This window comes from Akebia trifoliata, chromosome 13 (assembly GCF_017979445.1).
Source record: "Akebia trifoliata isolate Shusen 1 chromosome 13, ASM1797944v1, whole genome shotgun sequence".
Classification (NCBI taxonomy): Eukaryota; Viridiplantae; Streptophyta; class Magnoliopsida; order Ranunculales; family Lardizabalaceae; genus Akebia; species Akebia trifoliata.
This window is the reverse complement of record NC_141387.1, coordinates 6,425,078-6,445,453: the sequence shown is the minus strand read 5'-3', so window position 1 is coordinate 6,445,453 and position 20,376 is coordinate 6,425,078. Positions and strand designations below refer to the sequence as shown.

Genomic DNA, 20,376 nt, shown 5'->3' with positions numbered 1-20,376 from the left:
ATAGTTTATTAATCTAAATAATGATAGAAAAAAATTCAATCTATTGAAACAAAGTTTAAAATGAACGGTCTTATGACCATTGGGGGATGGGGGTAAAAAAAAATCAATAATTTTGTTTTTTTTTGTAATTTTTCAATTATCGGGTAATGAATAACGTGTAAAACATGGGTCGGGTTTTGGTTCAGGTAGAACCTGAACCGAACCAAATTGGGTCTGATCCGGTTTGGGTAATTTTCGGGTACGGGTCGATACGGTACAATTTTCGAATCGGGTTTCAGCCCCAGAGGTGGAGAGCATTAAAGAAAGAAAAAGTTAAAAAAAATGGATCATCAAGATACGGCCCAAAAGTATTTAGAAAAAGGTCCCTCCCTCAAGGGGTGCATTAAGTAATTTTCCTTAAAAACTAAAAAGTAATCCTAATTACCATAGATCAGGAAGTCTGCCGCTTGACTCTTCTGCAATTTCTTTAGAATGTTACAGGAAAACCGTAGCGCCTAAAAACCGGCCGAAACTAGAGTTTGTAATCGATTTTTACCCGATTTGTTACAGTTTTCCTTTGGTTTAATAAACTTTTCGGACTTGGGATCCGTACACGATGGACGGCCACAACACTGAAACCTCCTCTCCTGGTGAGCTCTCTCTCTCATAGATTTTGATTCTCTGTGTAACCTAATTTCTCTTTAGATCAATCAACAGTTTTTAGTTTCAATTTTTTGCTTTCTACCCATAATTTTGGCTGAATTTCGGCTTCAAATCCCGAACATATTTAAATAAGGGATTCTTCGATTCATTTTCGTCGCACTTACATTTAATCGAAAGGATTTGCTAAATCAGTTCTAATATCTGCAGGAATTTTAAATAATTAAGTTTCGATTTTCTTCAACCATATGTAATGCTCTGAAATACTTCCTGATATTGTAATGTTTCCTGTTGGATTGTTATTACTACGTATCATGATCTATCTTATTATTGTACTCCCTTCAACTAGCAGTTAGTTAATTTACATTAAACCTAACTTCTCATCCTTAGAAACATAGTTTTTAAACTTGTCCGAGACCGAGACGTATCGTCCGAGTTAACTCGGTATCAGAGCTGAACGAGACCAACTCACAAAGTCATTTTTTTTACCGAGTTTTATGACTCACGTGCAATTTTTTTGATTTGTCTCACGAGACGTCTCAAACGTATCGGAAAACTCGTCCGAGATGACTCGGTATCAGAGCTGAACGAGACAAGACGAGATACCGAGTTTAAAAACCATGCTTAGAAATGGACTTATGAAAGATGAAAGAGACAATAGCCAAGTATTAGTTAATTTATTACTTTTTGAAGAGTCGTGATCCTGTACCATGTCAACATGGCACTTTTTTTTTTTTTTTGGTAAATTGGGGAATAAACACATTGGCATGCATGCTAGATAGAGAATAGGCTGGCTAGGGACCCGATGTGAATTGAACTCAACTAAGATGTGCCACATGGACACCGTTACTATTCTATAGCACAATGAGGCGTGTGTTGGTGAAAGTTGGGGGCTTAACAAGGACAAGAAGAATTGAAAATGACATAGATGGTTGTAGTAAGAAAATATGCGAATGACTGGTGATCTTGGTTCATGAACAAAATAAGGTTTGCAATGCAGAACGCAACCAATGATAAGAATTACTATAATTTTATTTCGTCAATGGTGAAATCTTCCTAGTCGAGGAGAATAGATGGGGACATCAAATTTTAAAGAGTAGATTTTAGTTTTTATTCAGATTTTTATTTTGGGACTTTAATTTTATGTTTTTTGGGTTTATTTTGATATTTTATTAGCTCATCGTCTTAGTATAATATTTAGGGGTAGTCTAGTAACTTTAGTTTATTAGGGTATGAAAAGTAGGAGAGAGAAAGTTACGAAAATTAGATTTATTTATTTGGTATTTTAGTTTGACTAGGATTCTTGATTTATTTTCTTTATATAGATTGTATTAGGTTTTTATTTTATTTTATTAATGAACAACGAAGATTTTGATGGATAAAAAATGAGTTTGTTTGAGGGAGTGAAGTGAGTTCTCCATCATTCTTGGTGTGATTCCAAAAAACCCTTGGTGTGATTCTTAGGTTTTATTTTTCTATCCCTTTTATCTTTTTTTTCTAATCTTTATTTTTCTTTTTTTCTTGATTTTCTTTAGTTCCTTGTTTTTTATTTCCTTGATTCTTGAAACCTACAAACTTCATTTTATTTTAATCCTTTCTCACTTTCTTTAATCCTTACTTAATTAATCTCTTTTCCAAATCTTAATCCTTAACCCTTTTTTCTATCCTATTGAAATTGTTGTAATTACGAGAAAAAATATATATTTTACTTTTTGGCTTATTCTATCATAACCCAAATCGCAAGCCTCAGCCCAAATCCTTAACCAAATTTCCTAAAACCCCCAAATTTTCTTATCATCCTGCATTAGTTCGTGTTGTCGACCCTAGTAATTGGGATGTAAGGTATAATGATGATGATGAGCAAATGAATAACTTACTATTTGTCAATAATTGGTATATTTTCTTTTTTATTATACTAGAATTTTATTTGAAATGATTAATTAGTTTTGTTTTGTTTGAAGAAGTTTTCATATTTAATTAAAATTAGGAAATTAAGTTATATAGTTCTATAAAATAAGGGTGGTCATTGGTGATATAAGCTTGACCAAAATGTATTGGTTTTTTGTTTGAAATTATATTTTATTATTTAATAGGTTTTAGTTTTAAATTACTAAGCATTATTATTATTTACTTTTTCAGTTTTAGTAATCTTTGACTATTGTAAAATCTGATGTCTTTTCTTGATATATCCTGTTTGGGAATTAGTTTAGGAGTTCGGGAATCATCTCTCAAACATTTCATTCCATTCATGCAAAGGCGTTCCTCAATAGTGACATGCTACAACGGAACCCGGTTGCAATGGGAAGTAGGCATTTCCATGCAAGTTTGGTGGATAATTAGGGGCCATATAGAGAATGGGAGCTACTCATAAAATAAAATATAGATTATTGCATTATAGGGTTGTTCACTTGTACCATCTCAACTCAATGCAAATAAACAAAGAAATTCTCTATTGTATAAGAGAAGCTTAACGTGAAGAAGTGCTACTTCAGATTGTTCATACTCTTCTAGAATATAAAACTGTCTTCTTTTAAAAGATCTTTTTTGAGATTATTTGTTTTTGAAATTTAGTTTATAACTTAGTAATTTATAAGCCTTTAGAAATTAGAACCGAGGTAAAATACACATTCTCTGCCAAGTAGTGCACGCTCCTAGGAAGATTTGGAGCAAGTAGAGCTTAGTTGAACCATGAGGATAGAGTAGACTTAATCCGTTTGACATCGACAAGCTTTGTGATGTGGACATCAAATCTTGAAAAGTAGATTTTAGTTTTTATTTAGATTTAAATTTTAGGGCTTTAATTTTATGTTTTTTGGGCTTATTTTGATGTTTGATTGGTCCATGGTCTTAATATAAGAGTTAGGGCAATTTAGTAACTTTAATTTTTCTTATTAGGATTTGAAAATTAATAGAGGGAAAGTTATGAAAATTAGATTTATTTATTTGGTATTTTAGTTTGACTAGGATTCTTGAATTATTTTTTTTATATAGATTGTATTAGGGTTTTTTTTTTTTTTATAAATGAACAATAAAGATTTGATGAATAAATAATGAGTTTCTTTTATGGAGTGAAGTGAGTTCTCCACCATTTTTAGTGTGATTCCAAGATTCTACCTTCTATTATTTCTTTTTTTTTTTTTTTTTTTTCTTTTAATCTTTTTTTTTCTTTTTTATTCTTTTGTTTTTTCTTGATTTTCGTGATTCTTAAAACCCCTTTCTTAATTCTTGATTCTTGAAACTTATAAACCTCAACCCTTAGTCCTTTTCCTATTTTCTTTAACGCTTATTTCATATATCCTACTGAAATTGTTGTAATTGCAAGAAAAAAATAATAATATTACTTTTGGGTTTACCTATCCTAACCCAAATCCTAAACCCAATCACAAATCCTTAATTCTTACCAAAAATCCTAAACTAAATTCCCTAAACCCCCCATCGTGTTCGTATCTCCCCTCATTGTCCTACATCACTTTGACTATCTTCAAGAAGTATTTCTACCCACTAAGTTTCTAATTTGTCATTAAATCATTACAAACATCCCCACCTGAAAGAAGGCTATATTTGAAACCCTAATGTCATTTAGACTAACGACCTACTCAACTTAGGTTGAGAGCAATATGCATATTAACAAAAGGTAAAAAAATTTAAACCACACTTGCCAAATAATTCTTTGAGACCTGTGCAACGATCTCCTTCCAATGGTTTCAAGTTTTACTAAAATACGAATTTGTTCATCAACTTTGTTGATAATTTTTAAATTCTTTTGTAGTACAAAATTCAAATGCTTTATTTCAGCATTATTATGTCATCTTTTTATATGTGAAGGGCAACCTAGTTGGTAAATATTTTTAATGACATAGTTCTCATCATTATTTCATAAACTTGATCTGATTCTTAAAAGTTATCTCAATGTGTTAACTATGTGTGTTGGATGCAGAGATGGGTCAAATGGTTTGTGGAGTCTGCCGTAGTCTACTTTCTTATAAAAATGGAGCCATACATGTTAAATGTCCAGGATGTCAGACAGTAAATCTTGTATTGGAGGGTTTGGTATCTTCCTTTATTTTATTTTCTTATCAGGAACTCTTATGCTGTTTAACAATCAATCTTAATCATATTTATTCTGTCTGGATTCACCATTTATTTTCAAAATTGTTGTCTCCCCTATAAATTTGTGCCAGTATTTGTATCTCAACTTGTATGTTTGCCCGGAAAGGATGCAATATTTCTGTACCCTTTTGGAGCACATAACTTAAAATACTGCAGAAATTATTTTTGATTGACATTCTAAAGGCGAAGTGATAAAGTCTGTGAATGGTTACACCACAGACCTGGAATCGAAATCTGGCATTCACACTTACAGCTATCCAAAAAATATAAATATTAAAAAAAAATGTATATATATATATATATATATATATAAAAATTGAAAAAAAGAAAGAAAGAAAGGAAATTGTCTTTCTATAGGTTTGCATCCATCTGTATGTAATACTGTAAATTCTTGCTGTCTTGAGCCTATTTAATGAATTTATTGTCAAAAATGCGAGTGACACGTTTGTGGGCCGACATGTGATAGATTCACAACCATCATGTTTGATAACTGCTAATAATGAGCTGAGCAGATTTCTCATTTAATCTTTTGTTGAATTGCTGTTGTTTCAGATGAGACTTATGTAATACTAGTAAGTAGTACCCACTACCCACAATAACCCATGCTTACTCTTGGGAATTATGACTCATGGTTTCTCATGTAGCTTCATGGTTCACATTACTGAGCCTTTGTAAGTTAGACAAATTGACTTCTTTTGTGGCATCTAGACTCTAGTGCAGTAGAAGTTTAGGGTAGAAAAGGAGAAGAGATGAGAAGGAAGCACAGGAACAAAATTGGAAAAAAATTAGTATTAGAGAGCGTGAACAGGGATTTGGGCTCAACGATGCATGTGTAATGCATATTCTTGTTTGTTGAATATGGGTTTCTTCATTCTGTTTTCTTCCTTTTGATTCAAAAAGGAAAATAAAGTACTAAACCATGTATAGTTTGGAAAACTGAAAAAATATTTTGGTTTTGAAACCATCTTTGAGTTGTCGAATATCTGTTGCCTTTCAATCCTGAATTACTTTTTGAACTTCTTTGTCTGTATAAAACAAGTTTTGCTAACTTGCAAATGTCAAGAAATATGATTTTGTTACTTTTTTTTGTCAGCTCATCAAGTAGGGAATGTCAAGTGTGGGAATTGCTCTGTGTTGCTGATGTATCCATATGGAGCTCCATCAGTTAGGTGTTCGTGTTGCCATTCTGTTACAGAAATTGGAGTAAGTTCGTTATTCATTGTGAAAAAATATATAGTGCATGCACTACATGTACTCCTTGCCATTTATTATGCGTAATTATTGAACATCAGTGCTCGTTTTGAGAAGCTTTATTGATCAATTGTAAGGGTTTGTTTACAAATCAGAAATTACCTACCCAATCCGATAAACGTGGAGATATCTCTTTGGAGATTAGTCAAGTTTTTTTAATTGGTAGTGGTTCCTTTCGCACGCAATCTGGGTGAAGAGACATTTTAGAATATAAACAACAAGACTCAACATACCCAAGGAGAAAGATTGTGTATGGATTTTTATGGGCATTTCCCAATAAACACATAGGTAGCAAATGACACAAATAGGTTTTCGGACGAAGGGGTTACTAGATTGCCTAGTTCTTATAGAGTAATTTTGACCTATCCCACTTTGATTTTACTGACATCGACCCTGATACTAAAACTTGTTGACTTGCCCCTGACCAAGTCCCATCGTCATTGATTAACTGGGATGGGCTAAATTTGGGTGAAAAGACCAAATTACCCTTGGACATCTTCTTACCCTCTCTGCAAGTGCCACCACCCTCACTTCTGAAAATCCCCACCAGCACGACATTTTTTTCCCCATCTCCCACACATAATTGCTGACATGATTTTGTGGCAAAATGAGAAGCTTTGATCTTCCCCACATATGGCAAAGTAAGTTTGCTAGACCACTGTCTCCGAATTAAATAGCTTACATGTCCATCAAAGAGTTAAAACAAAAATTGAAGGATCCTAAGGTACAACTAATCTCTATTGAAGCCACTCAGCTAAGGCACAAATCTTTCTTTTTGTCTCATTATAACAGTAATCAACAATGGTGAAGTCACAATATATCATGTTTTTTTTGTTTGTTTCCCCTTGAATTTTTGGTTTTATGGTTTGCTTATAGTTTGAGCCTAGTAATGGGTTATGAGTAGTGTACTATTGTTGATTTCTTATTTTATCAAACATTGGTTTTGAACACAATGGACCTCGTGAAGTGTGACTTGTAGATTTTTTTTATTTTGGATTGTTCCATGGTCATCCTAGATTGTTTTGGAGTTGGCGTTCCTACGCTTTCTCATCTAGAGGTCATTTCATTTGGGAGGCTTCTTCTTTTGTGCTTTGCTGGGGTCTCTAGTTGGGGGAAAAAAAGGAGGATCTTTGAAGATAGGAGAATCATTTTGAACATCAAGGCTCTCTCATATACAACTAGACCAAGCTATCTCGGGAGTGCTGGGTTCTTTTTTTTTTCCCTTCATTATTTCATCTTTATATGGGACTTGCTTGATTTTGGGAGAACTCTGTATTTCTTTCTGTCCTTTGAGGCTTACTCAACCCCATTAGTCCCATCTCTTCTTTTAATATAATTTTCTACTTGACAGGAAAAAAACCTCACCATAAGAAGGCATTAAATATGCACAAACCATTCAAAAATACATAACAGAAAAGAAAAGAAGAAAAAAAATCTAGAAACTCACCATAAGAAGGCATTAAATGGAAGCTTTCTGTGACCCACCTAAGGAGAAATCATATAAAGCAAGTGAACTTACCGAGATGATGGCCAGAGATATGGAAGACAACTAGAGAAGAAAAGCTTGGTTTCACACAAAATTGCAATTTGTGAATCCCAGGAGCTGACTTTACCTGAGAAATTTAGGATGTACTCTAAATGCACCAACTGTTTCCTTTTACCCATTAACCTTACGACTACTTGACTGATAGAGCTGGAACTCAAACAGCTCTACCTGTTTCAGATCTAAATTTAACTAGTTCCAAACAGATGCGCCCATTTGAGACCTGGTTTTAATTGGATCCTAAAAATTGGAAACCATAACCACGCTATATTGCTATTCTACAGCGTTGAAATGGCTCCTAAAAGCGCAATGGAATTGAATTGCTCTGCTCCTAAGTGACTGTTTTTAGCAATCTAGGATCCACAATTACTTGATATTACATTCCTTACTGTAAGCTCCACTCCTAAAGCTATTACTCCTAAAGTACTAGAAAGAGCTAATAGCAAAAGCAAAGCAAGTAAAATAATCAGTTTGGGTTACAAATTTCCAATTCAATATCTTGCATTTGGGTATTATCTAATTTTGATCAAGATAATCATCATCGAAGTCTTGTACCTTATCTGTCTCTTTTGCTTCTTTAGTTTAGTTGGTTGATAAAATTGTAGGAAATGGACGGCATTTCATCTGTAAATAGTAAACACCGATAACCATTAAATTTACACTATTTTGATCTACTTGTGAGTTTGTGCTTCTTTTTTTGACATGATTAACAGAATATCTAGAAACTCTTTTTACTCAATAATTCCAGATTATTCTCTTGATATATCCATATGAGAAACCATCTTTACATGCATAGTTCTGCACATATTGTACATAATCATTCTGGTTTGCTTTTTCTTTGACCATTCGATGTATATGTGTGTAGGATCACAACAAACGTCCCCCGCTTTCTGTGCAACAGGGCCAGCTTCACCCACCTCCCAACCTTGTGCATTAGAATATGTTTCTCTATTTATATATGAACTTAGTAATCTAAACTGCTACCTTAACCTTCATTGGTTGCCTCCTCTGTTCTAACTGCTTGGATTGGAGGAGACTTGACTCCCTAAGTGCTCAGTACACATGCCTCAATTTTCTGAGTTATTAAAGCTTACATATTTATGTACAGAACTTACACTTTTCCCCCAAGAAATGCTGGGGCTAAGAATCAAAAGATAATGTTTTCGAGATTCACACATAATATTGCACTTTTATTTATTGGAAGAACTCGTGGAGTTGTTTACTGTCTTCATGTGGTATAATCAAGTGAACCACGAACCCTCTGAATTTTGATTGGGTTCAGCGATCCAAACAATTTTTTTTTAAGAATAATGATAAATAGCTCCCCACCACGTGGCTGTGCATAGGACCATAGGTTAGGATGCACACTTGTGTATCCTCAGGGAAAAAATCTATGTTTCTATGCACAGCCACATAGGGGAATTAGAAAAACACAACTCTTTTTTTAATTGGTTCAGTCAAACCAATTTATTATATATATAGGGAAATGTTACAGCAACAAACATTTTGGCAAACATTTTTCAAAACATGGGTTAGAGGTTTTGGAATGGGCTGATTTTTGGTGAGGATGATCTCTACGGTGAGGAGATCATCATCACCAAAAATCAGTCCATTCCAAAACTTTTAACCCCATAAAAAATGGTTTACAAAAAATGGACGGTCCACGATTTTTCAACTTGTAAACTGGGGTTAGAAGTTTTGGAATGGGCTGATTTTTGGTGAGGATGATCTCCTCACCATAGAGATCATCCTCACCAAAAATCAGCTCATTCCGAAACTTTTAACCCATGTAAGACAAAACGCGTTTGTTAAAGTGTGTGGTAAAACTAAGGGTGGTGAACGGGACCCTATATATATATATGGGTAGTGTTCAAGGGCAAACTTTTTGGCAAAACATTTTTCAAAACATGGGTTAGAGGTTTTGGAATGGGCTGATTTTTGGTGAGGATGATCTCTACGGTGAGTAGATCATCCTCACCAAAAATCAGCCCATTCCAAAACTTCTAACCCATGTTTACCAGTTGAAAAATCGTGGACCATCCATTTTTCTTAAATTATTTTTGATTGGGTTAGAAGTTTTGGAATGGGCTGATTTTTGGTGATTGATCTCCTCACCGTAGAGATCATCCTCACCAAAAATCAACCCATTCCAAAACCTCTAACTCATGTTTTGAAAAATGTTTTGCCAAAAAGTTTGCTAAAAAGTTGGCCCTTGAACGCCCCCCTATATATATATAGGGGGGCGTTCAAGGGCCAACTTTTTAACAAACTTTTTGGCAAAACATTTTTCAAAACATGAGTTAGAGGTTTTGGAATGGGTTGATTTTTGGTGAGGATGATCTTTACGGTGAGTAGATCATCCTCACCAAAAATCAGACCATTCCAAAACTTCTAACCCATGTTTACAAGCTGAAAAATCGTGGACCGTCCATTTTTTATAAACTGTTTTTGATGGGGTTAGAAGTTTTGGAATGGGCTGATTTTTGGTGATGATGATCTCCTCACCGTAGATATCATCCTCACCAAAAATCAGCTCATTCCAAAACCTCTAACTCATGTTTTGAAAAATGTTTTGCTAAAAAGTTTGCCCTTGAACGCTACCCATATATATATATATATATATATATATATATATGGGTCCCTTTCAGCAACAAACATTTTGGCAAACATTTTTCAAAACATAGGTTAGAGGTTTTGGAATGGGCTGATTTTTGGTGAGGATGATCTCTATGGTGAGGAGATCATCCTCATCAAAAATCAGCCCATTCCAAAACTTCTAGCCCCATGTTTACAAGTTGGGAAATTGTGGACCGTCCATTTTTTGTAAGCCATTTTTGATGGGTAAGAGGTTTTGGAATGGGCTGATTTTTGGTGATGATGATCTCCTCACCGTAGAGATCATCCTCACCAAAAATCAGCCCATTCCAAGACCTCTAACCCATATTTTGAAAAATGTTTGTTGCTGAACATTTCCCTATATATATATATGGGTCAGGTTCAAGGGCCATATGAGAAAACTTTCGTTTTTCAAAGTAAGGGTTAGAGGTTTTGGATTGAGCTGATTTTTTGCAAGGATGGTCACTATGATGAGAAGATCATCCTCACAAAAAATCAGCTCAATCAGAAACTTCTAAATCCATCAAAAGTGATTTACAAATTTGTGATAAAAATTGGTAAAAAATCGACGGTCCACATTCTAAATCACTTTTAATGGGGTTAGAAGTTTCAGATTGGACTAATTTTTTTTTTTTTTTGATGATCTTTCCATCATAGAGATCATCCTCACAAAAAATCAGCTCAATCCAAAATTTCTAACCCATATTTTAAAATTTTATTTACCGTCGAAAGTTTTCTTTATGTTTTCTCATATGGCCCTTGAACCTGACCCTATATATATAGGGTCCCGTTCAGCACCCTAAGCTTTACCACACACTTTAACAAATGTGTTTTGTCTTACATGGGTTAAAAGTTTTGGAATGGGCTGATTTTTGCTGAGAATGATCTCTATGGTGAGGAGATCATCCTCACCAAAAATCAGCTCATTCCAAAACTTCTAACCCCATCAAAAATGGTTTACAAAAAATGGACAGTCCACGATTTTTCAACGTGTAAACATTTTAGAATGGGCTGATTTTTGGGGAGGATGATCTGCTAATCATAGAGATCATCCTCACCAAAAATCAGCCCATTCCAAAACTTCTAACCCATGTAGGACAAAAAAAATTTGTTAAAGTGTGTGGTAAAACTTATGGTGCTGAACATTTCCCATATATATATATATATATATATATATATATATATATATATATATATGGGTAGCGATCAAGGGCAAACTTTTTGGCAAAACATTTTTCAAAACATGGGTTAGAGGTTTTGGAATGGGCTGATTTTTGGTGAGGATGATCTCTACGGGAGTAGATCATCCTCACCAAAAATCAGCCCAGTCCAAAACTTCTAACCCATGTTTACCAGTTGAAAAATCGTGGACCATCCATTTTTCTTAAATTATTTTTGATTGGGTTAGAAGTTTTGGAATGGGCTGATTTTTGGTGATTGATCTCCTCACCGTAGAGATCATCCTTGCCAAAAATCAGCCCATTCCAAAACCTCTAACTCATGTTTTGAAAAATGTTTTGCCAAAAAGTTTGCTAAAAAGTTGGCCATTGAACGCCCCCCTATATATATATATATATATATATATATATATATATATAGGGTCCCGTTCACCACCCTTAGTTTTACCACACACTTTAACAAATGCGTTTTGTCTTACATGGGTTAGAAGTTTCGGAATGAGCTGATTTTTGGTGAGGATGATCTCTATGGTGAGGAGATCATCCTCACCAAAAATCAGCTCATTCCAAAACTTCTAACCCCATCAAAATTGATTTACAAAAAATGGACGGTCCACGATTTTTTAACGTGTAAACATGGGGCTAAACATTTCGGAATGGGCTGATTTTTGGGGAGGATGATCTTCTAATCATAGAGATCATCCTCACCAAAAATCAGTTCATTCCAAAACTTTTAACCCATGTAAGACAAAAAACGTTTGTTAAAGTGTGTGGTAAAACTTAGGGTGCTGAACATTTCCCATATATATATATATATTAAGGGTCGGGTTCCATAGACCCCCATTACGACTCACATTGCGACACCGTTTTATCTTATATGAGCAAAAATGTTTGAATGAGCTGATTTTTGTGAGGATGATCTCTATGGTGAGGAGATCATCCTTGTCAAAAATCAGCTCATTATGAAACTTCTAGCCCCATGTTTACAAGTTGAAAAATTTTAGATCGTCCAATTTTTGTAAATCAATTTTGATGGGGTTAGAAGTTTTGGAATGGGATGATTTTTTGCAAGGATGATCCCCTCATCACAAAGATCATTCTTACAAAAAATCAGCCCATTTCAAATATTTTTGCCCATATAAGACAAACGGTGTGTCACAATGTAAGTCGTAATGGGGTCGTAGGAACCCCACTCATATATTAATGTATTTCTACTTAACTTAGATTTTTTTTCAGTATAATTGAACTTGTATACTTGAATGGTATGCATGCACACACAAGCAAACAAAGCTTGTGAACCCATCTAGGGAACAAAAGTGAATTAAGAAATGAATTATCTCTACCTATACCTACAAATCAGGTTCATTTTAGAGTGGCAAACCATGAACTCAAATTCAAACTGAGCGAAACAACGAACCGGGTAACATAGGTTCCAATAGGTGATAAATTAAGAAAAAGTTTGTTGAAGTGGTTAGGGAAAGTTTAATGGCAGTCGAATTTAACCTTGAAAGAAATATTCAAGTTGAAGCTACCAAAAGAATGAGATAAAAGACTTAAAAGAATGAAGATTGAGATGGCAAAAACATATATAAACTGATTTTAAAACATAAGACTTGACTTTCGATGAAGTTGATGGGGTGAATACGATTTGCTTAGCCAAACCCAAATCTTCGGAATAAAGCTTTGTTGTTAACTCAATATTCAATCAGTCAAGAAAGAAAGCCCAATTTTGAAATGAATAATGATTTTGTGATGCCATTCTCTTACATACGCTCGGTGATGTGACATGTGTTAGAATCATAATTTTTTTGGGATACACAATTGTAAATATTTATGGAGATGTAAAATTGTGTATCCCGAGAAAAAATCTATGATTTTAGCCCATATTACATAGGGAGCATTTGTCAAAAGGGGCATCAGAAAATCATGACTCATTCTGAATTATCCATAATCATAACTGGAATAAATGATTTGTTGTACAATAGCTTAGAAGCTCACTACGGTTTCAAGGCATGGCACGTGCGAGGGAAAACCAGTCGTAGCTCTATCCACTACTAAACCTAATTGGCTATAGTCGATTTTCCTTCCATGTGGGGCCCCACATGGATGTAGAATACAAAATTTCAAGAACTTTAAAAAAAATTAAGAAAGATAAATTTTTACTGTTGAATTTGAATTTTAAATTTGGGAATTTAATTACAATCCATTTTCAAAAACCTTTGATAGATTCAAAATTTATTTTATATTTTCAATTTTCAATTTCTTTTTTCCATAAATCAAATTGAGATTATGAACTTTAGAGGGCTGAAGTGTTATACGGCCACCATCATGAAAGTTCACATGAACTCAACATTTAGGCCTGTTACGATACAAAGTAGAAAGTAATTCTGGGAGAAAATAATTTTTAAAAAGAAAAAAATTAGTTTCCAATAGTTTCTTACAAGTTTAAGATATATATATATATAAAAGTAATTTTTCGAAATTATTCCAAACAATTTTTTTAATTTTACAACTTTCGACAGTCAAAACTAAAAATGAAAAAAAATTAAATTAAATTGTAATTGTATCGAAAGTAAAAAACTCAAAAACAACTCTAAGCAGCTAATCTTACTCATGGGTAATTGGATATGGATGGACCGAACCGCCCTTTGACATCCTGTGGCTCTGTCCGCACTCCCGATGACGCCAAGAGACTTATTTTATAAATAAAAATAAATTGGTGGTTGACACGACACGACACGACACGTGTAAGACTACAAAGAATGATATGACACGTGTAAGACAACAATGTTTGAACTTGATAGCGTCGGTTGGGCAACCGCACCATTACAATTTATAATAGCTTTCCAATCGCGACAACCACCACTCTCAATCAAAAAAGAAAAAATCGGTGCAATCGAGCCAAACCGACACATAAAATTACGATACTACCCTTTCTTCTGGTTTAATAGACAAGACCTAAGAAGAAGCCTTTAAAACGTGAATATAAAATTTAAAAAAAAAAAAAAATTTCAACTGGCACACCAACTTTTACTTACAATCTAAGTCATATATTATAGTGATTGGCGTGTTGTAAGTAAAATTTGATGTGTTATATAAGCTCTCTTAAAAAGATATTTGCTATTTGCACCAAAACTTTTAATTATTACACCTTAATTTCTTAAGTTATCTATCACACCTTAATTAAAGATTAAAATATACGACTTAAATTCAAACATTACATCCATTAAGAGTTAGTTGAAATGGTAAAGAGCGTTTGGATTTGTTCTTCAGGTCGTGTCTTCAAGTTTTTATTTGTCTCTCCACAAAAATGTGACTACTTAAATGTCATAACATATGATAATGTGTGCAATCCCAACTAGATTAGTCTCACTAAATGTGGGGATACTCTCTCTTCTATCATAACAAGTCTTATAACATATTGAAATAACTTCAACAATTTTTTTAGAGTTAGACCAATATAAAATTTTAAATCTATCAAATAAAAATCTAAGAGAGAAAGAGAGTTTCCATTGACACACCAATTTTTATTTATTCTCAATTATTGATTTTACTTTTTATTTATTTTTCATTGGGATATCATAAGTAAAAGTTGGGGTTCCATAGTTTTTTTTTTTTTTTTTTATGGAGTAACCATGGCAGTAAACATGCTCACTAAATCCTAACCATCCATTTTACAAATCATGTGGTCGATTCAGTGATGGGTCATCCTGTCGAATGAAGATCATCAACTAGTAGAAGATTACAAGGGTAATTGTGAAGGAAGTCAAGGATAAATCTGGTATTTTAAAATTAATTACACTACTCGCAACCCTCAACCATTCCTTTATTACCCACTTCCCTACTCCACTAATAACTAAAGCAAATATCTGACCCTAAGCTTGTGAAAGTCAGTGGACATGCGTGGCATTTTCATAACCATACACGTGTTCCAAAAATGATTGAATGTGACATAGAAATATCAGCCAATAAGGCTTGGTATTGTAGAAGTCGTCTCGAAAAAATCAACTCCCGAGGTGCCGCGGCAAGTATTATTTTATGCCTTTATTAAATTCCCATTTTACCCCTATATTTTTTTAGATAAAATAGTGCAAGTTTTTTCTTCAATTTTCTTATTTGACTAAAGTACCCTCATAGATCAAGTCATTTTGACTTGCATAATATATTTATGCATGTGTTATTGGGATACATATAAATCTTGACCATTGAATTTTTTATTCACACTATTAGGTCCGTAGGTTTTTTCACTAGTCACTCGATCTCAATCCCAAAACAAATCACTTTCGATTAAAAAAAAAAATGGGGCCTACCACATGAACAAGTGGAAAAATTATAATAAAACATATTCGTCAGATTATTGACATAAAGAACCTCAAAAAGTTGAGTGACAAGAACTTTTGGATACCCGAATTGAATTTTTCCCACGCTACCTATAATTATTGTGGGATAGAATATGTGGTCTACCCATTGACTAGAATTGTCCATTCAAGATAAGTATAAGCTGTGATCTAAGTAAGAATGCGAAGATCATAGCCTAGAACCAAAAATGAGTTTTGTCATCCATAGGGATTTCATCTTGAGTCCTATGATTGTACTTGGGGTGTTTTCAGAAAATGTGATAGACTAATGGAAATTCGATCTTTGCTCCTCTTGACTAAGTGAACATTCGTATAGAGGCGGTTCATATTAAAATGGTAAGAAGTCTCTAATAGAGAAGAATCTCTTCAAGAGAAAAATCTTTTAAACATCTATAAATAGAATAAAGATTCAAGTTACATGATATTTGAATTTTTTCAACAAAAAAAAAAATTTATATACTTAAGCCTCTAATTTGGATGTCTGAGTGAGTGTCTTTTACATACTTTTATATATATATAATTCAAGAAATCAATGACAAACATTATTGATCAAAGATTGCTTGAGTCGTCATATGTAGATCTAAACAATAAAATAGGAGTAGGACTAGCTTGACTACCATAGTAATATAGAACATCTACAATCCTAGTTAGAATTTTACTTAGATTTCTATTTCTATTTATACTTTTAGTAGGATTTATATTTCATAGTTATATTAATAATACAATTCCTTGTTAATTTCTAATTTATGTAAATTTTGATTTTATTTTTTAAGCTATAATTAAAAGTACTTAGAACAATTTAATTTGAGTTCTAATAGGATTAGAAAGTTAGTATTATGTTAGAGATCGGTTGGGAATGTCAATTTCTTCTTCTAGTAGGATTTCTATTTCATCGTTACACTAGGAATATAATTTCTTGTTAGTTTCTAATTTGTTTTAAAATTATTTTTATTATTTAGGTTATAATTAGAAGTGCTTAGATAAGATAGAAATGTTAATTTTTAACATTTTAGTAGGATTACAAATTGTGATGTTGGAATTATCTATATGAGGAGCTTAAAATCTACAAATTAATAATCAATTCAATTATCTTTTCTCTTTTAATTACTTTTTAGTTTTATGTTTTATTTTCTTTCAAGGTATTGTTTGTTTGTCAATTAAATCTATTGATTCAAATTAATTTTGAGTATTCCATTGAATACAATATATCAAATCTATTGATTCTCATGCTTCCAATTTGATTTCCAATTGAGCTTCTAGATAAGATTTTGTGATAAAATCACCTTCACCAATCATCTTTTGTGAATTGTAACAAGTGTTATGATACCACTTAACGTGGTGAAAGCGTGTGAATCAATAGATTCGATAGATTATGTTTAATAAAATACCCAAGATCAATTTGAATCAATAGATTCAATTGATAAATAAGTAACAACTTAAACGAAAATAAAACATAAAACTAAAAAGGTAATTAAAAGAGAAAAGATAATTAAATTGATAAATTTTCGAATTTGGAACTCTTTATATAAATAATTCCATCATAACAATTTGTAATCTTATTAAAATATTAAAAATTAACATTCCTAACTTATATATAACATAATACTAACTTTTTAATCATATTAGAACTCAAATTAAACTCTTTTAAGCACTTTTAATTATAGTCTAAATAATAAAAATAAATTATATTACTAACATAACTATGAAATAGAAATCCTATTAGAAGTAGAAACTCTTTTAAGCACTCTAACTAGGATTGTAACTGTCTTACATCACATAGTTAAACTCTCGGCCTTATTGAGGCTTTTGGGCATACTACCGGGAAAGAAAGTCGGTTATAGTTAATTATTTGGTGTCTGAAAGGTAGATTAAGACTTTTATTATACAAAAATATATGTAAAGAAGCTATTGAGCCCACCTAATTTGAACAGAATGATAATTTGTGACCTATGACACAAGTTGAATTAAGGAAATTGATATAATGTAAATTCACTCAAGACTTTGCGTAGGAATCAAGCCCAAATAAGGTAGTAGTCAATGATCCTTCAGATTGTTATAGAATCTATATTTATAATGTATAAGAAAAAAGATCTTCCAAGTCAACCCATGCTATCTTCTGATTTGTCATAGTTGGTATATCCAATTGCTTGTACTTTGAGGTAGATAAGATAAGTCAACATCCACTTGATAGTCAGATGTCATAGGCTTCATTGTTCACTATCAACATTCTCGTGTCAATTCATGCATTAATCCCTGTGTGATGATCTCTTCCCATCTAGCACTTCTCTCTTATTGATGTTTATGGTAACGCATCCTCATCGGCAATAGGTGGCAAAAAGTCCAAGTCACTTTTGTCCTCCAAACTTTACACATCCATATCATGTCAATCCCTATGTTATGAGTTTCCTCAAGCCAACTAGTAGCATCAATAACTTTTTTCTACATCTACTATGGGATAATCAGTTATAGCCAATTTTCCCTCCACATGGCATGTAGAGAAACCTTAGTAAGGCTTTTAGTTTGACTATGTATTTTTTTTTCATAAATCCCCTCACAATTACTTCCCATGACAATACTCATGGTCTAACAATGAAAGCTCTAATGCTCTAGGGGAGGTGATGAGATTTTTTTTTCTTGTATATAGTGGAGACATCAAATCGATGTTGGAAAAAAAGCTTTGAAGCAAGAGGCTCACTTCAAAGAATTGAAGACACCATATGACACATGGCCCCCTATGTTTTCAAATTGACGACACTCCACGATTTGATGAATATTTGAGGCGCCCTTTTGTTTTCAAATTGATGGCATGTCCCTTGATGTCAATCCTCACTTGTAGCCTAATAAAAATAATAATAATCTCAATGCATTCTGTAACAAAAAAGTCCTAATTTTTCTTCTCAAAATCAAGATCTTCAAGCACCTCAACCTCTTGGTAATTAGTTTTGATCTATTGAATCTCATTTTCAACCCATCGATTTCAATCTCACCTTAATCCATTATTGAAAATTCTTCATTTACCTAGCTAAAATTTATCGTTATCTGAATTCAAAATTCCAATCTTGTTCCTGAGATCTCAAGGGTACTTGGGTCAAAAAAATTTACCTAAAAGGTTAAAGATGATTTTATTCAAAAAAAAAAAAAAAAAAAAAAAAAAGAAATCTCAAGTGGAAGGGGCATGTGTTTGAAAATAAGGGTAATTCAAATATTTTTGTAAAAACGTTGAGGGGCATGTTTATAAATTTAATTTAAAGATAAGCAAAGCAATTCGGTGAGCACGAAGAGGAATTGGGGGTAGTTTTGTCAACTAAACGATCTCACTTAAAGCGATAAAAGGGTTGACTCAAGTCACTCAACCACTCAAAAGGTTACAACCGTAATTTCATATTTAGTAGACGAGGAAATAATTGCCGCGTAAATATTCGAACATACCAGCTGAACCGGCCCTCTATATAAACACCATTGAAGGCACGCAACTTCTCACCAAAAAAGTTTCTTTTTAAAAAATTCTCTCGTTTTCGATCTAAAATCCTTTTTTTAGGGTTTTATTTATAAAACTCTGAAATTAAATTTGATAGCTTCAACTATGAAGAAATCAGGAGTTTTGATGGTTTCCATGGCGGCAGCTTCTGCTACTGCTATCTCTGCTTCGCCTTCTGATCTCATAAGCAATTCGAAGATCCGAGCTTCAAACGAGGTAGATCTTTAATGAAATTTGTGATTTTAATTCTTTTTTTTCAGATCGAATCCTTTCTAATTTTTCTAATTGACGAAACTCTTTGAAAATTGAAATTCGTGATTTTTAGTCTGTTTTTCAGACCGAATTCTTCTAATCGTGTCGATTTTTCTGTCGTTTTTGTAGAATTAGCTTTGATTCCTTGATTTTCTTCTCAACTATTTTAGAAAATAGTGAGAATTTTGTTGATTTTGTCCTTTTTTATTTCTTTTTCTCCTGGAAATTAAGTTTGTGTTAAGGAATTTCAATATCTATCATTCAGATCTAATTTAATTTCTTTTCTTTTTCTTTTATTTTCTGATTTATCAGGAGATCATTTCAAAGGAAGATCGAGAAAATTCCTCTTCACGAAGATCGATTACTTCCACGGATAAGTTTGCTCCGAAATTCGATGGTTTGAGGTTCATCGAAACACTTGTTACGGCTCACAGATGAACTACTACGGCCAATTTTAGGGTTTTAAATTGGGAAAATTGTGGGGATCAATCTTCAACGTTTATAGGGAAGAAAAACAGTTTTGGTAATCGTAGGAAGGATTGTGTTCTTAGGTAAATTGTAAATTAATTCTTCTTTTGGTTGTTATATTAATGCCATGTTTTGCCTTAATAATTCTCTTAAATTGCCTCTTTTATTAAGTCTTAATTGGTTATTAATAAATTTCTACGAAATAAAAAATAAAAGATAAAATATTACCACATGTTTAGTGATGTATCTTTTGAGTGAAGATTAGCCAGGTGTACTTTCCATGTGAACAGGTACTAAGGTACTGTTTGGGAATCTTATTTTTTTTTAATAATTTAAATTAAAAAATATCGATTGTTTTTCGAGAATAAAAAATGTTTAAAACATGATAAAAGGGCGAAGCGACTTAGACCCATTTTTACAATTCTTTTTTCACGATCATAACTATTGTTAGAGGATAAGTTAGTATTAGTAGGTGAAGATGGG

At 32.9% G+C, this 20,376-nt stretch overlaps 1 protein-coding gene and 1 long non-coding RNA gene across 2 annotated transcripts; both read left to right on the top strand.

Annotated features, from left to right (window-relative positions):
- The first annotated feature begins 414 nt into the window (after positions 1 to 414).
- Positions 415 to 8,723, top strand: LOL2 (lsd one like 2). Its single transcript, XM_086421444.1, has 4 exons — positions 415 to 629; positions 4,577 to 4,684; positions 5,843 to 5,952; positions 8,409 to 8,723. The coding sequence occupies exons 1-4, from the start codon at positions 596 to 598 to the stop codon at positions 8,478 to 8,480; spliced, it is 324 nt and encodes a 107-aa protein (XP_086277570.1). The 5' UTR covers positions 415 to 595; the 3' UTR covers positions 8,481 to 8,723.
- A 9,514-nt stretch (positions 8,724 to 18,237) lies between these two features.
- Positions 18,238 to 20,037, top strand: LOC147387582 (uncharacterized). The gene is made up of 2 exons (XR_015171590.1): positions 18,238 to 19,389; positions 19,738 to 20,037. It is a non-coding gene; the product is annotated as an uncharacterized LOC147387582 (long non-coding RNA).
- Positions 20,038 to 20,376: the final 339 nt, after the last annotated feature.

What these genes read in the sequence shown, in the direction of transcription:
- LOL2 (XM_086421444.1), top strand. Translation starts at nt 596, where the DNA reads ATGGACGGCCACAACACTGAAACCTCCTCTCCTG. An exon ending in CACTGAAACCTCCTCTCCTG is followed by an intron (nt 630 to 4,576) that starts GTGAGCTCTCTC and finishes TGTTGGATGCAG; the next exon opens with AGATGGGTCAAATGGTTTGT. An exon ending in AGTAAATCTTGTATTGGAGG is followed by an intron (nt 4,685 to 5,842) that starts GTTTGGTATCTT and finishes TTTTTTTGTCAG; the next exon opens with CTCATCAAGTAGGGAATGTC.